General features: G+C 35.5%; 1 protein-coding gene across 1 annotated transcript; it reads right to left on the reverse strand.

Moving 5' to 3' along the window:
* Nucleotides 1-813: 813 nt before the first annotated feature.
* LOC128673051 (uncharacterized protein) lies at nt 814-11335 on the reverse strand. Its single transcript, XM_053750647.1, has 11 exons — nt 11139-11335; nt 10369-10494; nt 9922-10019; nt 8017-8163; nt 7690-7791; nt 7146-7325; nt 5155-5420; nt 4515-4636; nt 3685-3804; nt 3206-3334; nt 814-1055 (listed from the first exon to the last, which is right to left on the reverse strand). Exons 1-11 carry the CDS (start codon nt 11200-11202, stop codon nt 844-846), a joined length of 1566 nt encoding a protein of 521 aa, XP_053606622.1. The 5' UTR covers nt 11203-11335; the 3' UTR covers nt 814-843.
* Nucleotides 11336-13933: the final 2598 nt, after the last annotated feature.

The following is a 13933-nucleotide window of genomic DNA, read 5'->3' on the forward strand; positions in this document are numbered from 1 at the left end:
ATAATCATAAGGAGAAAAGTCATCAATTTAAAATCCAACTTAACAATACTGGGAAACATGCCTTTATACATTGATAAGGAATATATAAATAGCTGAATTGAAAAAATATATATTATAAATATATATATAATAAAAATGCGCCCCTCTTGCTTGAGGACGACATATTACACGAACCTTACAAATGAGAGATTTGTTACTTATTTTAATTTGTAATGATTATTCACATAAACCCAATTCTTGTCCGTGCACACCGAATATATGGAAATTTAACGCATGCTTACTTACGCACACATATGTGTTTACTCACGATTGTATGGAATTTTAACGTACGTAAATTCCATAGAATCGTGCTATATTATTACATACTGCATATGCATTCGATGTGTGCCTTTTTTTAGTACTGAAAAATTGTACTTTTAATTCTCACAAACTAAAATACGCATTAAAATATCTTGTTTGCGAGCAGTTATCAGTCAATCGGCATTTGTTTATATGGTAATAATACACCTTATTATCTTAGGAAAACCTCGTGTTCGAACCTATGACCTATTGACATTTACTACATCCGACCTTGAAAAGATAATTAAATAGGGTTTGATCTTGTGATAAAAGATCGGCAAGTATACTTTAAATTTTATACTGTGACTTCTCATACATAAATCGTGTAAACTCCGATATCCTTTCGTTTTTTACCATAGAGGAATAGTATGGAAGAGGAAAAGGGTGACCAGATTATAACAATCGAACATTATACCACATGTATGATAATTTTACCATTATATAGAGTTGTGTAAAATAAAAAAATAAAACAAATGCATTAAACTTACTTTATTGATATTTACACTATAACAAGCCCTCCATCTCCTTCATGAACTGCATGTACGCGTCGTCCTTGCTCGGTACTTGCTTCGGTATATCTGCAGCACGCTGTACCGTAGTTTTCAAGCCTGGCTTCGTTTTTTTGTCTTCTCTTTTGACCCGTAAAGCTGAAGGCACAAACCGAGTGACGTCGGCCGATAGATTCCTGATTTGAGGCTTGGCGCTGATTGTTGCACCTGTAATTTAAAAGATTTGTCAAGGAAATTGCTATAAACTGCAGTTTATTTTATTAGGATAGCAACCTATCACTTGTGAATCTCAATTCCATCAACAAGCCCGCCGCTGTGCAGATAAATGTGGCATTCCAGTTTTGCAATGCTTGGCTTCGTCTACCCCGTAAGGAATATATACGTGATACTGAATGTGTTATAGCGTCGCTGTCGTTACTGGAGTAGACAGAGCCTTGAAGTGGCAGGCATTGGTGTTGCAAGTCGATACAATCGAGGGTTTGTGGATAATTTCCCCACTAGATTGCGCTAGTGAACCGTCGAGTTTGAATATGACAACTGCCATATGTGTCAATAACAACCCACAGTTTAACTACGTCTCAGAGTCATCCTTTTTTATGCCTTTAAAGTTTGATATTTATTTATTACTTAATTAATTTCAACACAGAAACAAAAATCGTCTATACATTTCTATGTATGTAAAAGCAAATGCTTTTAGACCACTTATTGTGCAGCAAGATTGTTATAATATTACTAAGTATATTCCTTAGTTACTTGTTTTGGTATTAATAGGACATACTTAGTTTCATTAATAAGAACTTCTAATAATAACAATGTATATAGATAAAAAAATAGGTCTTTGACCAGTTAGTTACCATTTCCTGTTTTTGTTAATAACTGAACTGTTTTATCGTTATCGTAATGTACATTTTCAATTATTTATATCTGACTATAAACCCTGCCCTGCCACGCATCCCTGACTTTACATAATTGTAGTAGTGCAATTAGCAACCCTTGACTTCAGAATCATAATATACGCTCTGAGATTAATTAGGAAGTGCCCTGTTATAGTACAGTTCTGTATTAAGCCCTATATATATACAAACGTAGCCCTTTACCAATGTACACAATTTACACAAGAGGAAATGTCAATGTACTGATGTGACCATTGTACATTGACATGTGCATGCATGCTTAATATTGTATACACAATCCATACCAATGCAGAGTCTGTCTGTTCCGCTTTCACGGTTAATCCACTGGACCGATTTTGATGAAAATGCATGCAATGTAATGCATAATGTTGTTAAAGAACCCCGTTCAAACATAGGCTACTTTGTTTTTCAAAAATCAACCCCCAAATGGCACCTGTAATTTTAAGTAGTGGGGGGTAAAAGTTTGTATGAAAATCGCATCTGTTCCGCTTTGGCAGAGACGCGGGCAGTAGCTAGTAGTGTATACAATATTCAGTACATTATGATCGATTGTGCAAAGATGTAATCTTAGGAAGTTACAAAATAAATGATGAACACTACTACTAGGATGTTAACGTTGAGGTTTAAAATTATTTATTTGTAACCTAATACATATTAGAAATGCGAAAGTATGGATATTAATGTGTTAGGACGTTCGATACTCAATCGTATGAAAAACAGTTTTGGCACGGGCAAAGTAAAGCCTAGAATAACACAGGGGGTAGTTTTTATTCTTAAACTGCCAAAACAGAAGTAATACATATGTATTGACACATCCCTATGTTAAACTAGACTGTACTGCGGAAACGTGTATTGTGTATAGTGTATATATACATAGACTAATTAAAAAATGTGATAAAAAGCACATCTGCTATTGTCACGCATTTGCCAGTATCTCAAATGATGGACGTGACTAGACACACTTGAAGACGAAAGATATGTAATGAAAACAATAAATAGATAAAAATATAAACATACGTATGGCACAATGAAATGGCAATATTTCATTATTTTCCCAGAACGCTCACCAACTCGATTTTTGTCTAGTTTCTGATTATTTATATGTTACGAGTATATATTATTTATGTGCTCGTCCCGGCTTCGCTCGGTTAAAACAATAATAAATTATACTCTGCGTAGTTTTAAAGATCTAAGCATACAGAGACAGACAGAGGAATGCGATTTTATTAAAAACAATGTAGTTATGATATATGGTTTAAATACTGTAATAAAATTTCACTATTTCAGTTTATAAGTCACAGTCCCCGAGGGGAGCCCCGAACATGGGGGCCCAAGGGCACTGCCCCGTCTAGCCCCCGGTAGCTAAGCCACTGCCTACGGGTCTACGAGTACAATACGCATGGCTAGAAGAATAAAGTATAGAATATAATAAACTTGACTCACCCTGTGCGCCATCCTTCTTCGATATGAGTTGTGGCGCGGCCGACAACACCGAGAGTTGTGGCAGCGGCTTGGGCGGCGGCGGGGGCTGCATGGGGCGCAGCAGGCGTGGGGGCGCTCCCGGGGGCGGCCCTGAATTACATCAATTAATAACACTCAAAACTAAAGTTTGCTACGGTTAAAAGACAAACATGAGGTGACGTGAGGGGTTTTTTATATACAAGATATAGAAGATATCTTGGTGTGAATGAAGCAATGTGCACTGAAATATCATAATTAATGATGCCAGCTGCACACTATCGGCAAATAGTTTACCGACCTTAGCGCTTTCAATGTAATTGCGGTAAAAAACAAAGTTCGTATACAAACAACGCAATGTACGATGAGTCGTGTTGAAATTTGTGTGAGTTCAGCGATAGAGCATTAAGTATTTCGACACTAACACGGTCCAGTCAAAAGTGAAGGAAACTTGTATACAGTACCTGGCGGACGAAGAAGGGCCCGGGGCGGGAGACCAGGGGGAGGGCCCGGGGGCCCCGGTGGGCGCACTGGGGGAAGCCCTGGCGGGGGCCCCAGCGGCGCCCGCAACGGAGGACGGAGCCCTGTGAAACACATTATCAATTAATTAATGATGAATTATTACATTGTTAAAACACTATTTATTTAAAAACAAAAATAAAATAAAAATAAAACAACGACCCACAAATGATAAAAAATGTTTCGAAAGTTATGCTTCTACATTATTATGCTTTAAGAGCTACGTGTAAATTATTAGGATAAACAAAAATATGCCATAAAATGGCATATTTTAAAATGATAAGGAGCCTGATTTCTTATGTAAATACATAATAAAAAATTAAAGCTATAATAACAAAAACAAATTCCTGGTATTCTAGGGCGGGTATCCTACCATTATAACTCCTGCTTATATACATATTTTCAGCCACAAATCGTCGGCGCTCAGAGTCCGCTATTCTATATCTCTTCTCATCTTTTCACACCATTCTAGCTATTATTTATTTTTTTACGAACACAACATAGTCATTGTAAATGTAAACCTTAAAATAGTACTACTTATGTGATTCTCTTCAGTATTTGATGAATGTGACGTCTCGCCGTCGCTGTCCGAATCGCTATGATTCAGAGCGCTCAGGTTGAACAAATGAGAAGTTTCCATAGGATAACTGGTATAAGGGTGGGTGGCATTGTCCGCATCTGGCTCCATCAGATCTGGCAGAGGGTCGCCGTCGCTTTTCTGCCCAGCGGTGCGTTTCAGTGCGCTCAGTGTGAACAAACGACGAGTTTAAAATACCTGGTATGAGGGGGGGCGGCATTGACCGCATCTCCAGCACTGGCTCCATCAGATCCGGCAGAGGCTCGCCGTCGCTGTCAGAATCGCTGTCCCGCCCGCCAGTGCGTTTCAGTGCGCTTAGTCTAGACAAATAAGTATTTTTTTACACAAGACAGAAACATTGAGAAAGATAATCATTTCATAAAGATGCTAATGTTAATAAACCGTAGAAATTACACTGGTGACATTCTCACCATCTATTTAAGAATCAATAGTGTTTTCCAGGAAAATCATTGTGTGTGCTTCATTCCACTTAATGACCCGCATGTTACCCACGCAGGCTAACTTGACATGCGGTCGTTTGTACATGACATATAGATAGCACTGCATTTGAATTGAAAACATTAAAATCACCTGGCATTTAAAACACATTATGAATTAATTAATGATGAATTATTACATTGTTAAAACACTATTTATTCAAAAACAAAAATAAAATAAAAATAAAACAACGACGCACAAATGATAAAAAATGTTTCGAAAGTTATGCTACTACATTATTATGCTTTAAGAGTTACGTGTAAATTATTAGGATAAAAAAAAAATGCCATAAAATGGCATATACATAGCACTGCATTTGAATTGAAACCATAAAAATCACCTGGCATTTAAATCGGCAGCTCTATCTCTTTCCCTCTTCCTGTGCACCTCCTCCATTTCCTTCATGAAATCGTCTATATTCTGTCCAGAAAGCGCCAACATCCTTTGCTGGAGCGAGGTAGGTTTTGGCGCGACCGCGGCGGCCGCCAAAGCTGGCGGGGTCAATGCCCTTTTTGGCGGTTCGATTTCTTCCCCATCATAATTGTTGTTTATTACATGTGGCAAGACTGCTTGTGATCTGGGGACGTCTTCGCAGCCACAGTTGTTCTGTGTTGGAAGGAAAATTATAAAATTTTTACTAATTATATGTATGTTAGTGTGTAAGGTATATTTATTATCCTTACACACTAACATACATATAGCTTTTCCCTTTGCTTCATCCGCTTGTATTGTCACTTGAAGTTGATTTTTGAATATACAATAAGTAGACTATGTTTGAACGTGGGTCTTTAACCACATGCATACCAAATTTGTGAAAGCGAAACAGACAGACAGACTTTCGCATTTAAAATATTAGTATGTTAACTTGTTGTCTGAAAAAAAGTAAGTGAAGGAAAACTCATACCCTATACCCAATAGTGGGTCATGGTTACTGGGATATTATTTAATCTGTGGCAGGCTGATGATGATATCAGAAACGTGAACGCTAAACCTAATTAATAATTCTACGGAATTGTGACATTTCATAAATGTTGGCATCTGGGAACGAAAGAAAAAAATAATCGTGCTAGATGCTTCTACTGCCGCGTAGCAGCATACAAAAGGCAATCAAGGAAAACCGCTATAAACTTTAATAGATTCTTTGGGCTAAGCTAGCAACCTAACACTATTAAATCTCAATTCTAAGCCCGCCACGTGGCCTTTTGGCTCTATCTACCCGTAAAGGAAAAAGACACGACACTAAATTTGTATTGTTATATTAGTGTTAATATAAAAATGTATACAAGTGGCGCGCATCCATTCATAGTACTGGTACCATTTCAAACATAAGATAACAATAAAAATTACAAAGCGTAACTACTAATTATATCTTTTTAATTGCGTTTCATTAATTGTATATACACTAAGTAACAATATTACACAACATGGTGTAACTCAATGCAACGGGAAATTAGTCTTGTCATGGTAGTATAAACATATAACACGTTTAAAAAACAGATTAGATTATGCAGCATATAATCTAATACATACATACATAACACTTTAGGTAGAAGAAAATAAGGTGCCAAAACAATGATTTTTATTTTTTTTTATAAGATATGAATGTAATTGTAAACTAGACTACTTATATGTAGCAAATCCGCAATTTAGGATAGCTCGTACTAAACCCTCCACATGAATAAGACACTTTGAACGTGGAAACACTTGTTCTAACCGAACCATATATTCAAGAAATTAGGGCGTGCATTACACAACAATAATTAATTTCTGAATAATCGAATTTCAAATTATTTTTAATATGGGTGTAGCACATGTACGTACATATTATAAATTTTATTGCCACTATCTAAAACCCAATTGAAAAATTTTAAATGCATACCATACATTTTATACATACTCGTACCGATCCCCACCATATTTTCCCGTGGACGTCGTACGAGACCACTATGAGATAAGACGCCTTGACAGCGGACAGGTCAAATAGCGTCAAGCGGGTCACACACATCCCAGTCTTAAAAATATTTTAAAGTACCTAGATATTTTATGCGTTTCCCAGGCCTAAAATGGGAAACGCATAAAACAAATAAAACTAAACTACGACGGGCTAGCGTACTCGAATGACAGAGAATATTTTCATACAACTTCAAAAAACATATACAAAGCGGCAGATTGGGTCTTTTAAAACCAGGCAGATGGTTAGGGACAAAATATATTAGTAACCTGCCTAGTTTCTTCTCGCGTATTTTTAATACGCATTTCTCTTTCTTGGACGAACGAACCGAAAGATATGATATAGTTTCTATGTGAAACGCGTGAAAGAGACAGACATACCGGTTCTCCTGGCGGTCCATTGTCAGGCATGTCAGAGAAGCGCAGAAACTTCTCCTTGACCGGCTCTTTGTTCTTCCTGTACACATAATCTAGTTTCTCCGACTCAAGTAGAACGGAGACATAGTCCGGCGGCGGGCCGGGGGGCACGCCGGGGGGGTCCACGCCCGCCGGACGGCATTCCTGAATTCAATATATTTAATCTGTTATCTTATTGTAACATGTGATTCCGCCCTAGAATACGACTCCACTCCATAACCTCCCGTGGATGTCGTATGAGGCGACTAAGGATCACATAGCCTTTGCTGCTGATAGGCAACAACTGCACACCTAAAGAGGTTTGACATCAGGCAGTCAGTTCATAGTGAAGTCAATACATAATGTAAAACTTGAAATTTACACGTGATTTTTTTTACGAATATTTTACAATGGATGTACATGGGCATTGCGTATGACTTTGATTTTAATGGAAACTGTTTTATTCTAAGATTTGAAATAAATATCAAAAATTATAAATTACATACTTACAAGGCTATCCAACACTTACTTTCGTAAAGTTCTTCAATATTGGCTTTGGTGTTGGCTGAGATATGTCCATCGGCAATGGTATCTGAGATGGTAAGTTGCCATATAACACATTTTCAGGAACCTGTGGAAGTATCATTAAACCTTTGTATAAATTGATAACCATAAATTGATACATAATAAATACATGTACATTGTTCAGTGTACTGTGACTTTTAAAATATTGATGTGCTGTATTCATAACAAACAGAAGAAGGTATCATAAACATACTTTGTTGGTATTAGAAGTGAATTTGCAATGAATTTGGAGCAGTTTAATATGCTTTTGACTGTACTATTAAATACTCACTTGTATAGTCGGCAGAGGAATATCATCAACTTGCACAGACTGTGCATGCTTCACAGACTCATAGTATGAGATGAGATGTGCCCGCCGCTTGTCATATTCCATCTCTTGTCGTTTCAGCTCCACCCATTTCTCTGGTTCATCTTTATCCTGGAGTTAGAGGTAGGAAAATTTAACATTTTTTTAAGTTTGAAAATTACACAGGGTTCTGCGGAAATATGTTATAAAATATTTAAAATAATCTGATGAGAGATGATTCTCTCAACCATCTACAAAGAATGGAAGATATCAATTGCATTCAATTTCTCAAAGACATTTGCAACAAACACAAGGAGCCTTTGAACTAATAAAGCAATCCATTCATCCAGCTCAGCAACATTAAGCATTTGCTTTCAGAATATCATTTGATGTGGGAGAAAAACAACAACTTCGTGAAAGGTGACATGATAAGCTATCTCTGACAACAAAATGAAGTGCCATGATGAAGCAAATTTGTTTCTAGATCAATTTTGCATAAATAGGTACTAAGACAAAGGCAATAAAAAGAAATGGTGTAGTTTAGTTATATCTTCTTATTATAATAGACAGTAGATCCATTATTAAGATGTACTTGCCAAAATAATGTAAATGAAGAAAATAAATATAAAAATTAGTGACAACTATTTTTCTTCTAAATTTTTTACAAGGCTTCAGTGCACTTTGTGTGACTATGTCAGCCTCATGGGGGATCTCTAATATAAACTTATCTAACTTTCACAATGCTTGTCCACAAGATATATTAGGTCCTTACATATGAAATTGGCGTTTTGTTGTACTGACCACTTTAATCACAAATTTTTCCTCTTTGGTTAGGAATTCCAAATTCACATTTATACAGCTATTTACACATGTATTTGTGTTTCGTTAACCGTCATTCTTTTGTTTTTTTTCTTTTGATTTTCTGTTTGCGTCACTCAAATTACAAAATGGAAAGCTTGAAATATCGCGTTAGTTACGAGTACGAGTTCCACCGTGGCACCAATGTTGCGGAAACGGCTCGAAGGGTTAATGATGTGTATGGCGGTCGTGTTGCAAAAGAAAACACAGTGCGTTTTTGGTTCCAACGTTTTCGTTCTGGAAATTTCGACCTGCAGAAAAAGCCCCGTGGGCGGCCGGAGACCCTAGTTGATAATGAAGAATTGAAGGCTATTGGCGGATCCATCGCAAACCACGTCCAAGTTAGCTTCAGGCTTCGGTGTTAAAGATAAAACTATTTTAATCCACTTGAACTTGGGTACCTCACGAATTGAGTGAAGCATACCGACAAACGCGTGTCGACTGCTGCGTTACATTACTTAACCGGCACAATAATGAAGGGTAAATCAAATCATTACCTGTGATAAAAAGTGGATTCTCTACGATAATCGGAAACGCTCACCGCAATGGCTGGACCCTGGCCAGCCAGCCAAATCCTGCCCCAAGGGAAAATTGACCCAAAAAAGTTACTTATGTAAAAACTTACAAACGCCAATTTCATATGTAAAGACCTAATAAATGGATTTGGCCACCTGTAATAATGGACTGCTCAACACAATGTTCAGCAATCCATTACAGATATACATACAGGCACTTTGACTAAAAATCTATCGCATAGGGCAGAATATCGACCACATTCCAACAAGACATGTATCAAGTCTTCCTCCTTGTTACACACAGTACACAAATCTGACCGAGTCACTCGCATCATAAGAAAGAACTTGTTATGGCCGGACCTCACACTAAATGCGGAGACAAGGAGTTCCCTAGAGAGGCTAGCATAGTCAAACCAAGGCACCAAAGTGACATATAAAATTATCAAAACAAATTATTAATATTTATTTATTGATATACAAACTAGACATTAATTTAAAAAAACAGGATAATACTTACATACATTTTGAGAACTCTATCAAATGTTTCTCTTAGCTTTTTTCTCTTTTCTTTCAAGACTTTCTCATTTAATGGTGATGGTTGCAGCACATTATACTCTACAAAATATCAAATTATAGTTAGGGGCAAATAGTGTTTAGGTTAAGTTAATAAAATCAATAATATAAAAAGTTTCCAAAGAATTATTATAATTATTATATTTTTTATTTTAGTCTTAATTTTTAATTTTAACAAATAGCTAAGTGTGTATATACATATATTATTGCTGGGTATTTGAATATTTAAGTCAGGTTTGTGATTTATACATACACACCTATGAATATTTTTAATTTTAAACATGAATGTAGTAAGTACTTTGATTAACCATCAACATAGATCTAGAAGTAATTGAGAGAAGTATTCCTCAAGAAGTATTCTAACTCATAACATGTAAAAATAGCCACATACCCATTTCATCAATTTTCTGTAACTCTTCTAGAATTTGTGTTGGATCTTTCATTTTAAGTACAGCTGCTCTTACCATTTGCCTTTGTCTTTTATTTTTCTTTAGTTCTTTTTTCCTTGCTTCTTTCCCTGTGAAACAAATAAATTCCTTTTTCAGAACCGAATGAAAATTGCCTTTTATTTATAAAAATATTGAGTGTGTTTGTTCTCAAACTAGCCTGATGCAAAGATGAGGTGTAAGGTGTTACATGTAAGCTCAAAAAATGCCTATTCACTCTTGCCTTGAAGATCCCAAAATTTTTGGTTTCGAGAAAATCGCGGTGAAATAATTCCCAACTTCAGCAGTTTACAGTAGGAAAGAGGAACCTAATCGGAATGTAAGATGGGGTGGAAGGTAAGATGAGATGGAATATCAACCACATAGGGGTTTAGACCTTGACCACACCTTGCTCTTGTCCATTCACCCACAATTTTGTCAATGAACAGAATGAGAGCACTGTATATGAGCAGATTTAGATGAAATTTTATGCATGAGTATGTTGCATACCTATTAGGGTACTTTATGCACAAAATTCATCACATAAAGTACGCTAAAGCAACTCTATTAACAAAATCTGCTTGTGCATATTGCTGTCAGCTCAAAATATGTTGTCATGTTTCCTTAAGGCCTGGGTTCCTGGCAATGTATTAAAAATCTCTACATCTGAATAAATAAACCAAAATTCCAAAATCTTTCGTCAAATAGGTAGGTAGGTAAGTAGGTATGTACTTACTAGCTTGATCAGTCGGGTTCATATATTTACCACTTTTCGTGGTATTGATAGATCTGCGACCCATTTTTCTGGCTTTCTTCTCTTAATTCACATTAATAACATAAAATAATGCGTAAATTGATTATGTATTAGCTTGAATGGTTTCTTTATTTTTTTAACCAAAAGAAAACTAGGTATAAACGCTTGACTGACTTGACTGCCCGATAGGGATGTTATAAAAATCGATATACCAAAATATCGATATTTTTTCAGTTTTTTTCAGAAAAAAAAAACTATATAAATCAGCTATATTTTTTCCCACCATATATCGACTTTCAATATTTATTGGCAGATATCAAATTCCTAACAAAATCCATATATTTTTTAAATATCTGCTGTCTGCACATGCGTCACATTATGTATTTGACCAACCCGATTTCATGAATTTAGAAAAAGAATAGGCAGTAGGCTGTATTGGTTTAGTTTCTTTAAATTTCGAACACAATGACAATTTTTATTCGATCAATAAATCATATAGCATATAGCAATCATATAGCATAGTATATAGATATTTTTTAGTGAATATTTATTAATTTTTTAAATGTATATTGTAATGTATATTTAAAAAATATCGATACGATACATATCAATATTTTTTCCCCATTTGTCCAACCCTACACTGCCCGAGCGAGTGCCCGGCCCGAGTCGGCTATAGCTTTGACATTGACAATGACAATCCACACTTTCCAATGATAGATTTTGACAGAAACATTTGACATTTGTTTGACCATAGAGTAGGTAGTGTAATCGATCATACTAAGATTATTTATATTATTTATTATTTGTATTTTTATTAACTTTATTTTTCTCTTGAAATTTCTTCCATGAAATCCTTCTTGGAAACTCGATTGTCTGCGTATAAAAACCCAAGTGCGATCAAAGGGTGGGAGTATGTTATGTTTTTGATACTGACATTGACACTAGGATTTTTTTATTCTATCTGGCAAATGGAGATCGAAAGAGTTTAATATTTAAAAAATTATTGGCTTTACAGAAAATTCAGAAATTTGTCTTTGAACATCTTTTCAACATGATTTCCACGTAAATTTTAATTTCTCATTAATTAGGTATCACAGATATTAGAATTATGTTTTAATAACAATCCCCAAAAGATGTGTTGCTTGCCGAGAAAGCGGAACAGTCTGACAAACAGACTGTATAATATATATATATATATATATATATATATATATAAAATAAGTGTTTTTTTATTTTCTTATATCCTATTTTTGTTTTCTTATTATTGAATCATTTTAATAAATAAAACATTTTCTAAACTAGCAACGGCTAGACTTCACCATTTTGGCGGGACATCCCAATTTTTTACTCCAGAATTTAAAAACCGCGCGCGCACGCACACACATCACACGACATCGGCATATTTTTGCACAAAGCCTCACAAAGGTAAATCTATAAAATAGGTAGGTAAGTAAATTAATTTGTCTTGAAATAAAATTTAGATATTGTGTTTTATATCAAAAATATATTACAAAAAAAAAACTTTTTAACGATATTAATTTCATTTGTATTTTTTTTTATTACCATATACCTAGGTACCGTACGCGTTTGACGAAATAATTTTTTCATTAAGGTTCAAAATCCCGCTTTGCCCAAAAAAAATCTGGTCTTTTGTTGTTGTTAGTACCTAGGTATATTTTACTTTTGTAAAATGTAACTTTTATTTTATTACTGCATGATATAAAAGCAAAAAGTACCTAATTAACTAGTTAGTAATCTATGAGTAATAAATAAAATATTACTAATTAAAAGTGGCGAGTAGATAATTGAATTTGCCAAAACAAATAAGCGCTTACTATTCACGAATATTGCATAGGCATTAGGTACCTACCTATTTATAATCATATTTTTTTCATAATTTCAGTCCTTTTCCGCCGCCTGCATGCTACCCTCCTCTGTATGTGCCTCTCATCCATGTACGGTACGACCTGCGACTTTCATAATATGTCATTCGGGCGGACGACATAATCATTGCAGGTCATCCGACACTTTCACCTGTCCTAGGCCACCGCTCAGTCAGTGCTTTACTCTACCTACCATCACACGGACGTGCAGGTGTCCTGCCTGCCCTGTTGCATTTCAGGTTTCAGGCCCTGTGGAGTAGCAGTCGATTCCAGTAATGGCTCGAAATTTCATATAAGTGTATTCATCTATCCATAGTAGCCTCAATATCCATAGTAGTTAGAAAACGCTTTTTTACAAATTATACTTTGTGTACCAACGTTTAAAAAGTGCTATAAATAAGATCAATTTCTTCTCTAATTCAATAATAATAATCTAGTTCAATTTCTAATAATTTATTTCGCGCGAAATTTCGTCCAGTAGGCCTACCATCAACTTTTACAGAACGATTCCAATGCAACTCAGTTTAATTTATGAACCTAAAATGAATCGCATTCATACAAAAAAATAATTCTATGGTACGAATTTGCGATGCACTTCAGTTTACGTCGTAAAGTGGATCAAGTTAAGAGATGATTGTAAGCCCCCAGTTCAAAGTTCGCGGGCATATTATAAATATCTTAATATATTACCAGGTACCTAAGTACATAGCACGCATGGATAGCACTTATGTTTCTCAGCTCAGTCCCAAGTTATTGGAATGGAAAGTAGTTTTGGAAGTAGGTAATGCAGGTAGGTACTTATATTCGTACTTACCTACTTCGTCGCGTCTCCTCGGGTGGACTGGAGCGTACCTAACTACGTTCCTACTTACCTACTCTATAAATTATAAGTAG

This window comes from Plodia interpunctella, chromosome 10 (genome assembly GCF_027563975.2).
Source record: "Plodia interpunctella isolate USDA-ARS_2022_Savannah chromosome 10, ilPloInte3.2, whole genome shotgun sequence".
NCBI lineage: Eukaryota > Metazoa > Arthropoda > Insecta > Lepidoptera > Pyralidae > Plodia > Plodia interpunctella.

What these genes read in the sequence shown, in the direction of transcription:
- LOC128673051 (XM_053750647.1), bottom strand. Translation starts at nt 11,202, where the DNA reads ATGGGTCGCAGATCTATCAATACCACGAAAAGTGGTAAATATATGAAC. An exon ending in TATTGAAGAACTTTACGAAA is followed by an intron (nt 7,326 to 7,689) that starts GTAAGTGTTGGA and finishes TATTGAATTCAG; the next exon opens with GAATGCCGTCCGGCGGGCGT. An exon ending in GAAGAAGGATGGCGCACAGG is followed by an intron (nt 1,056 to 3,205) that starts GTGAGTCAAGTT and finishes TTTAAATTACAG; the next exon opens with GTGCAACAATCAGCGCCAAG.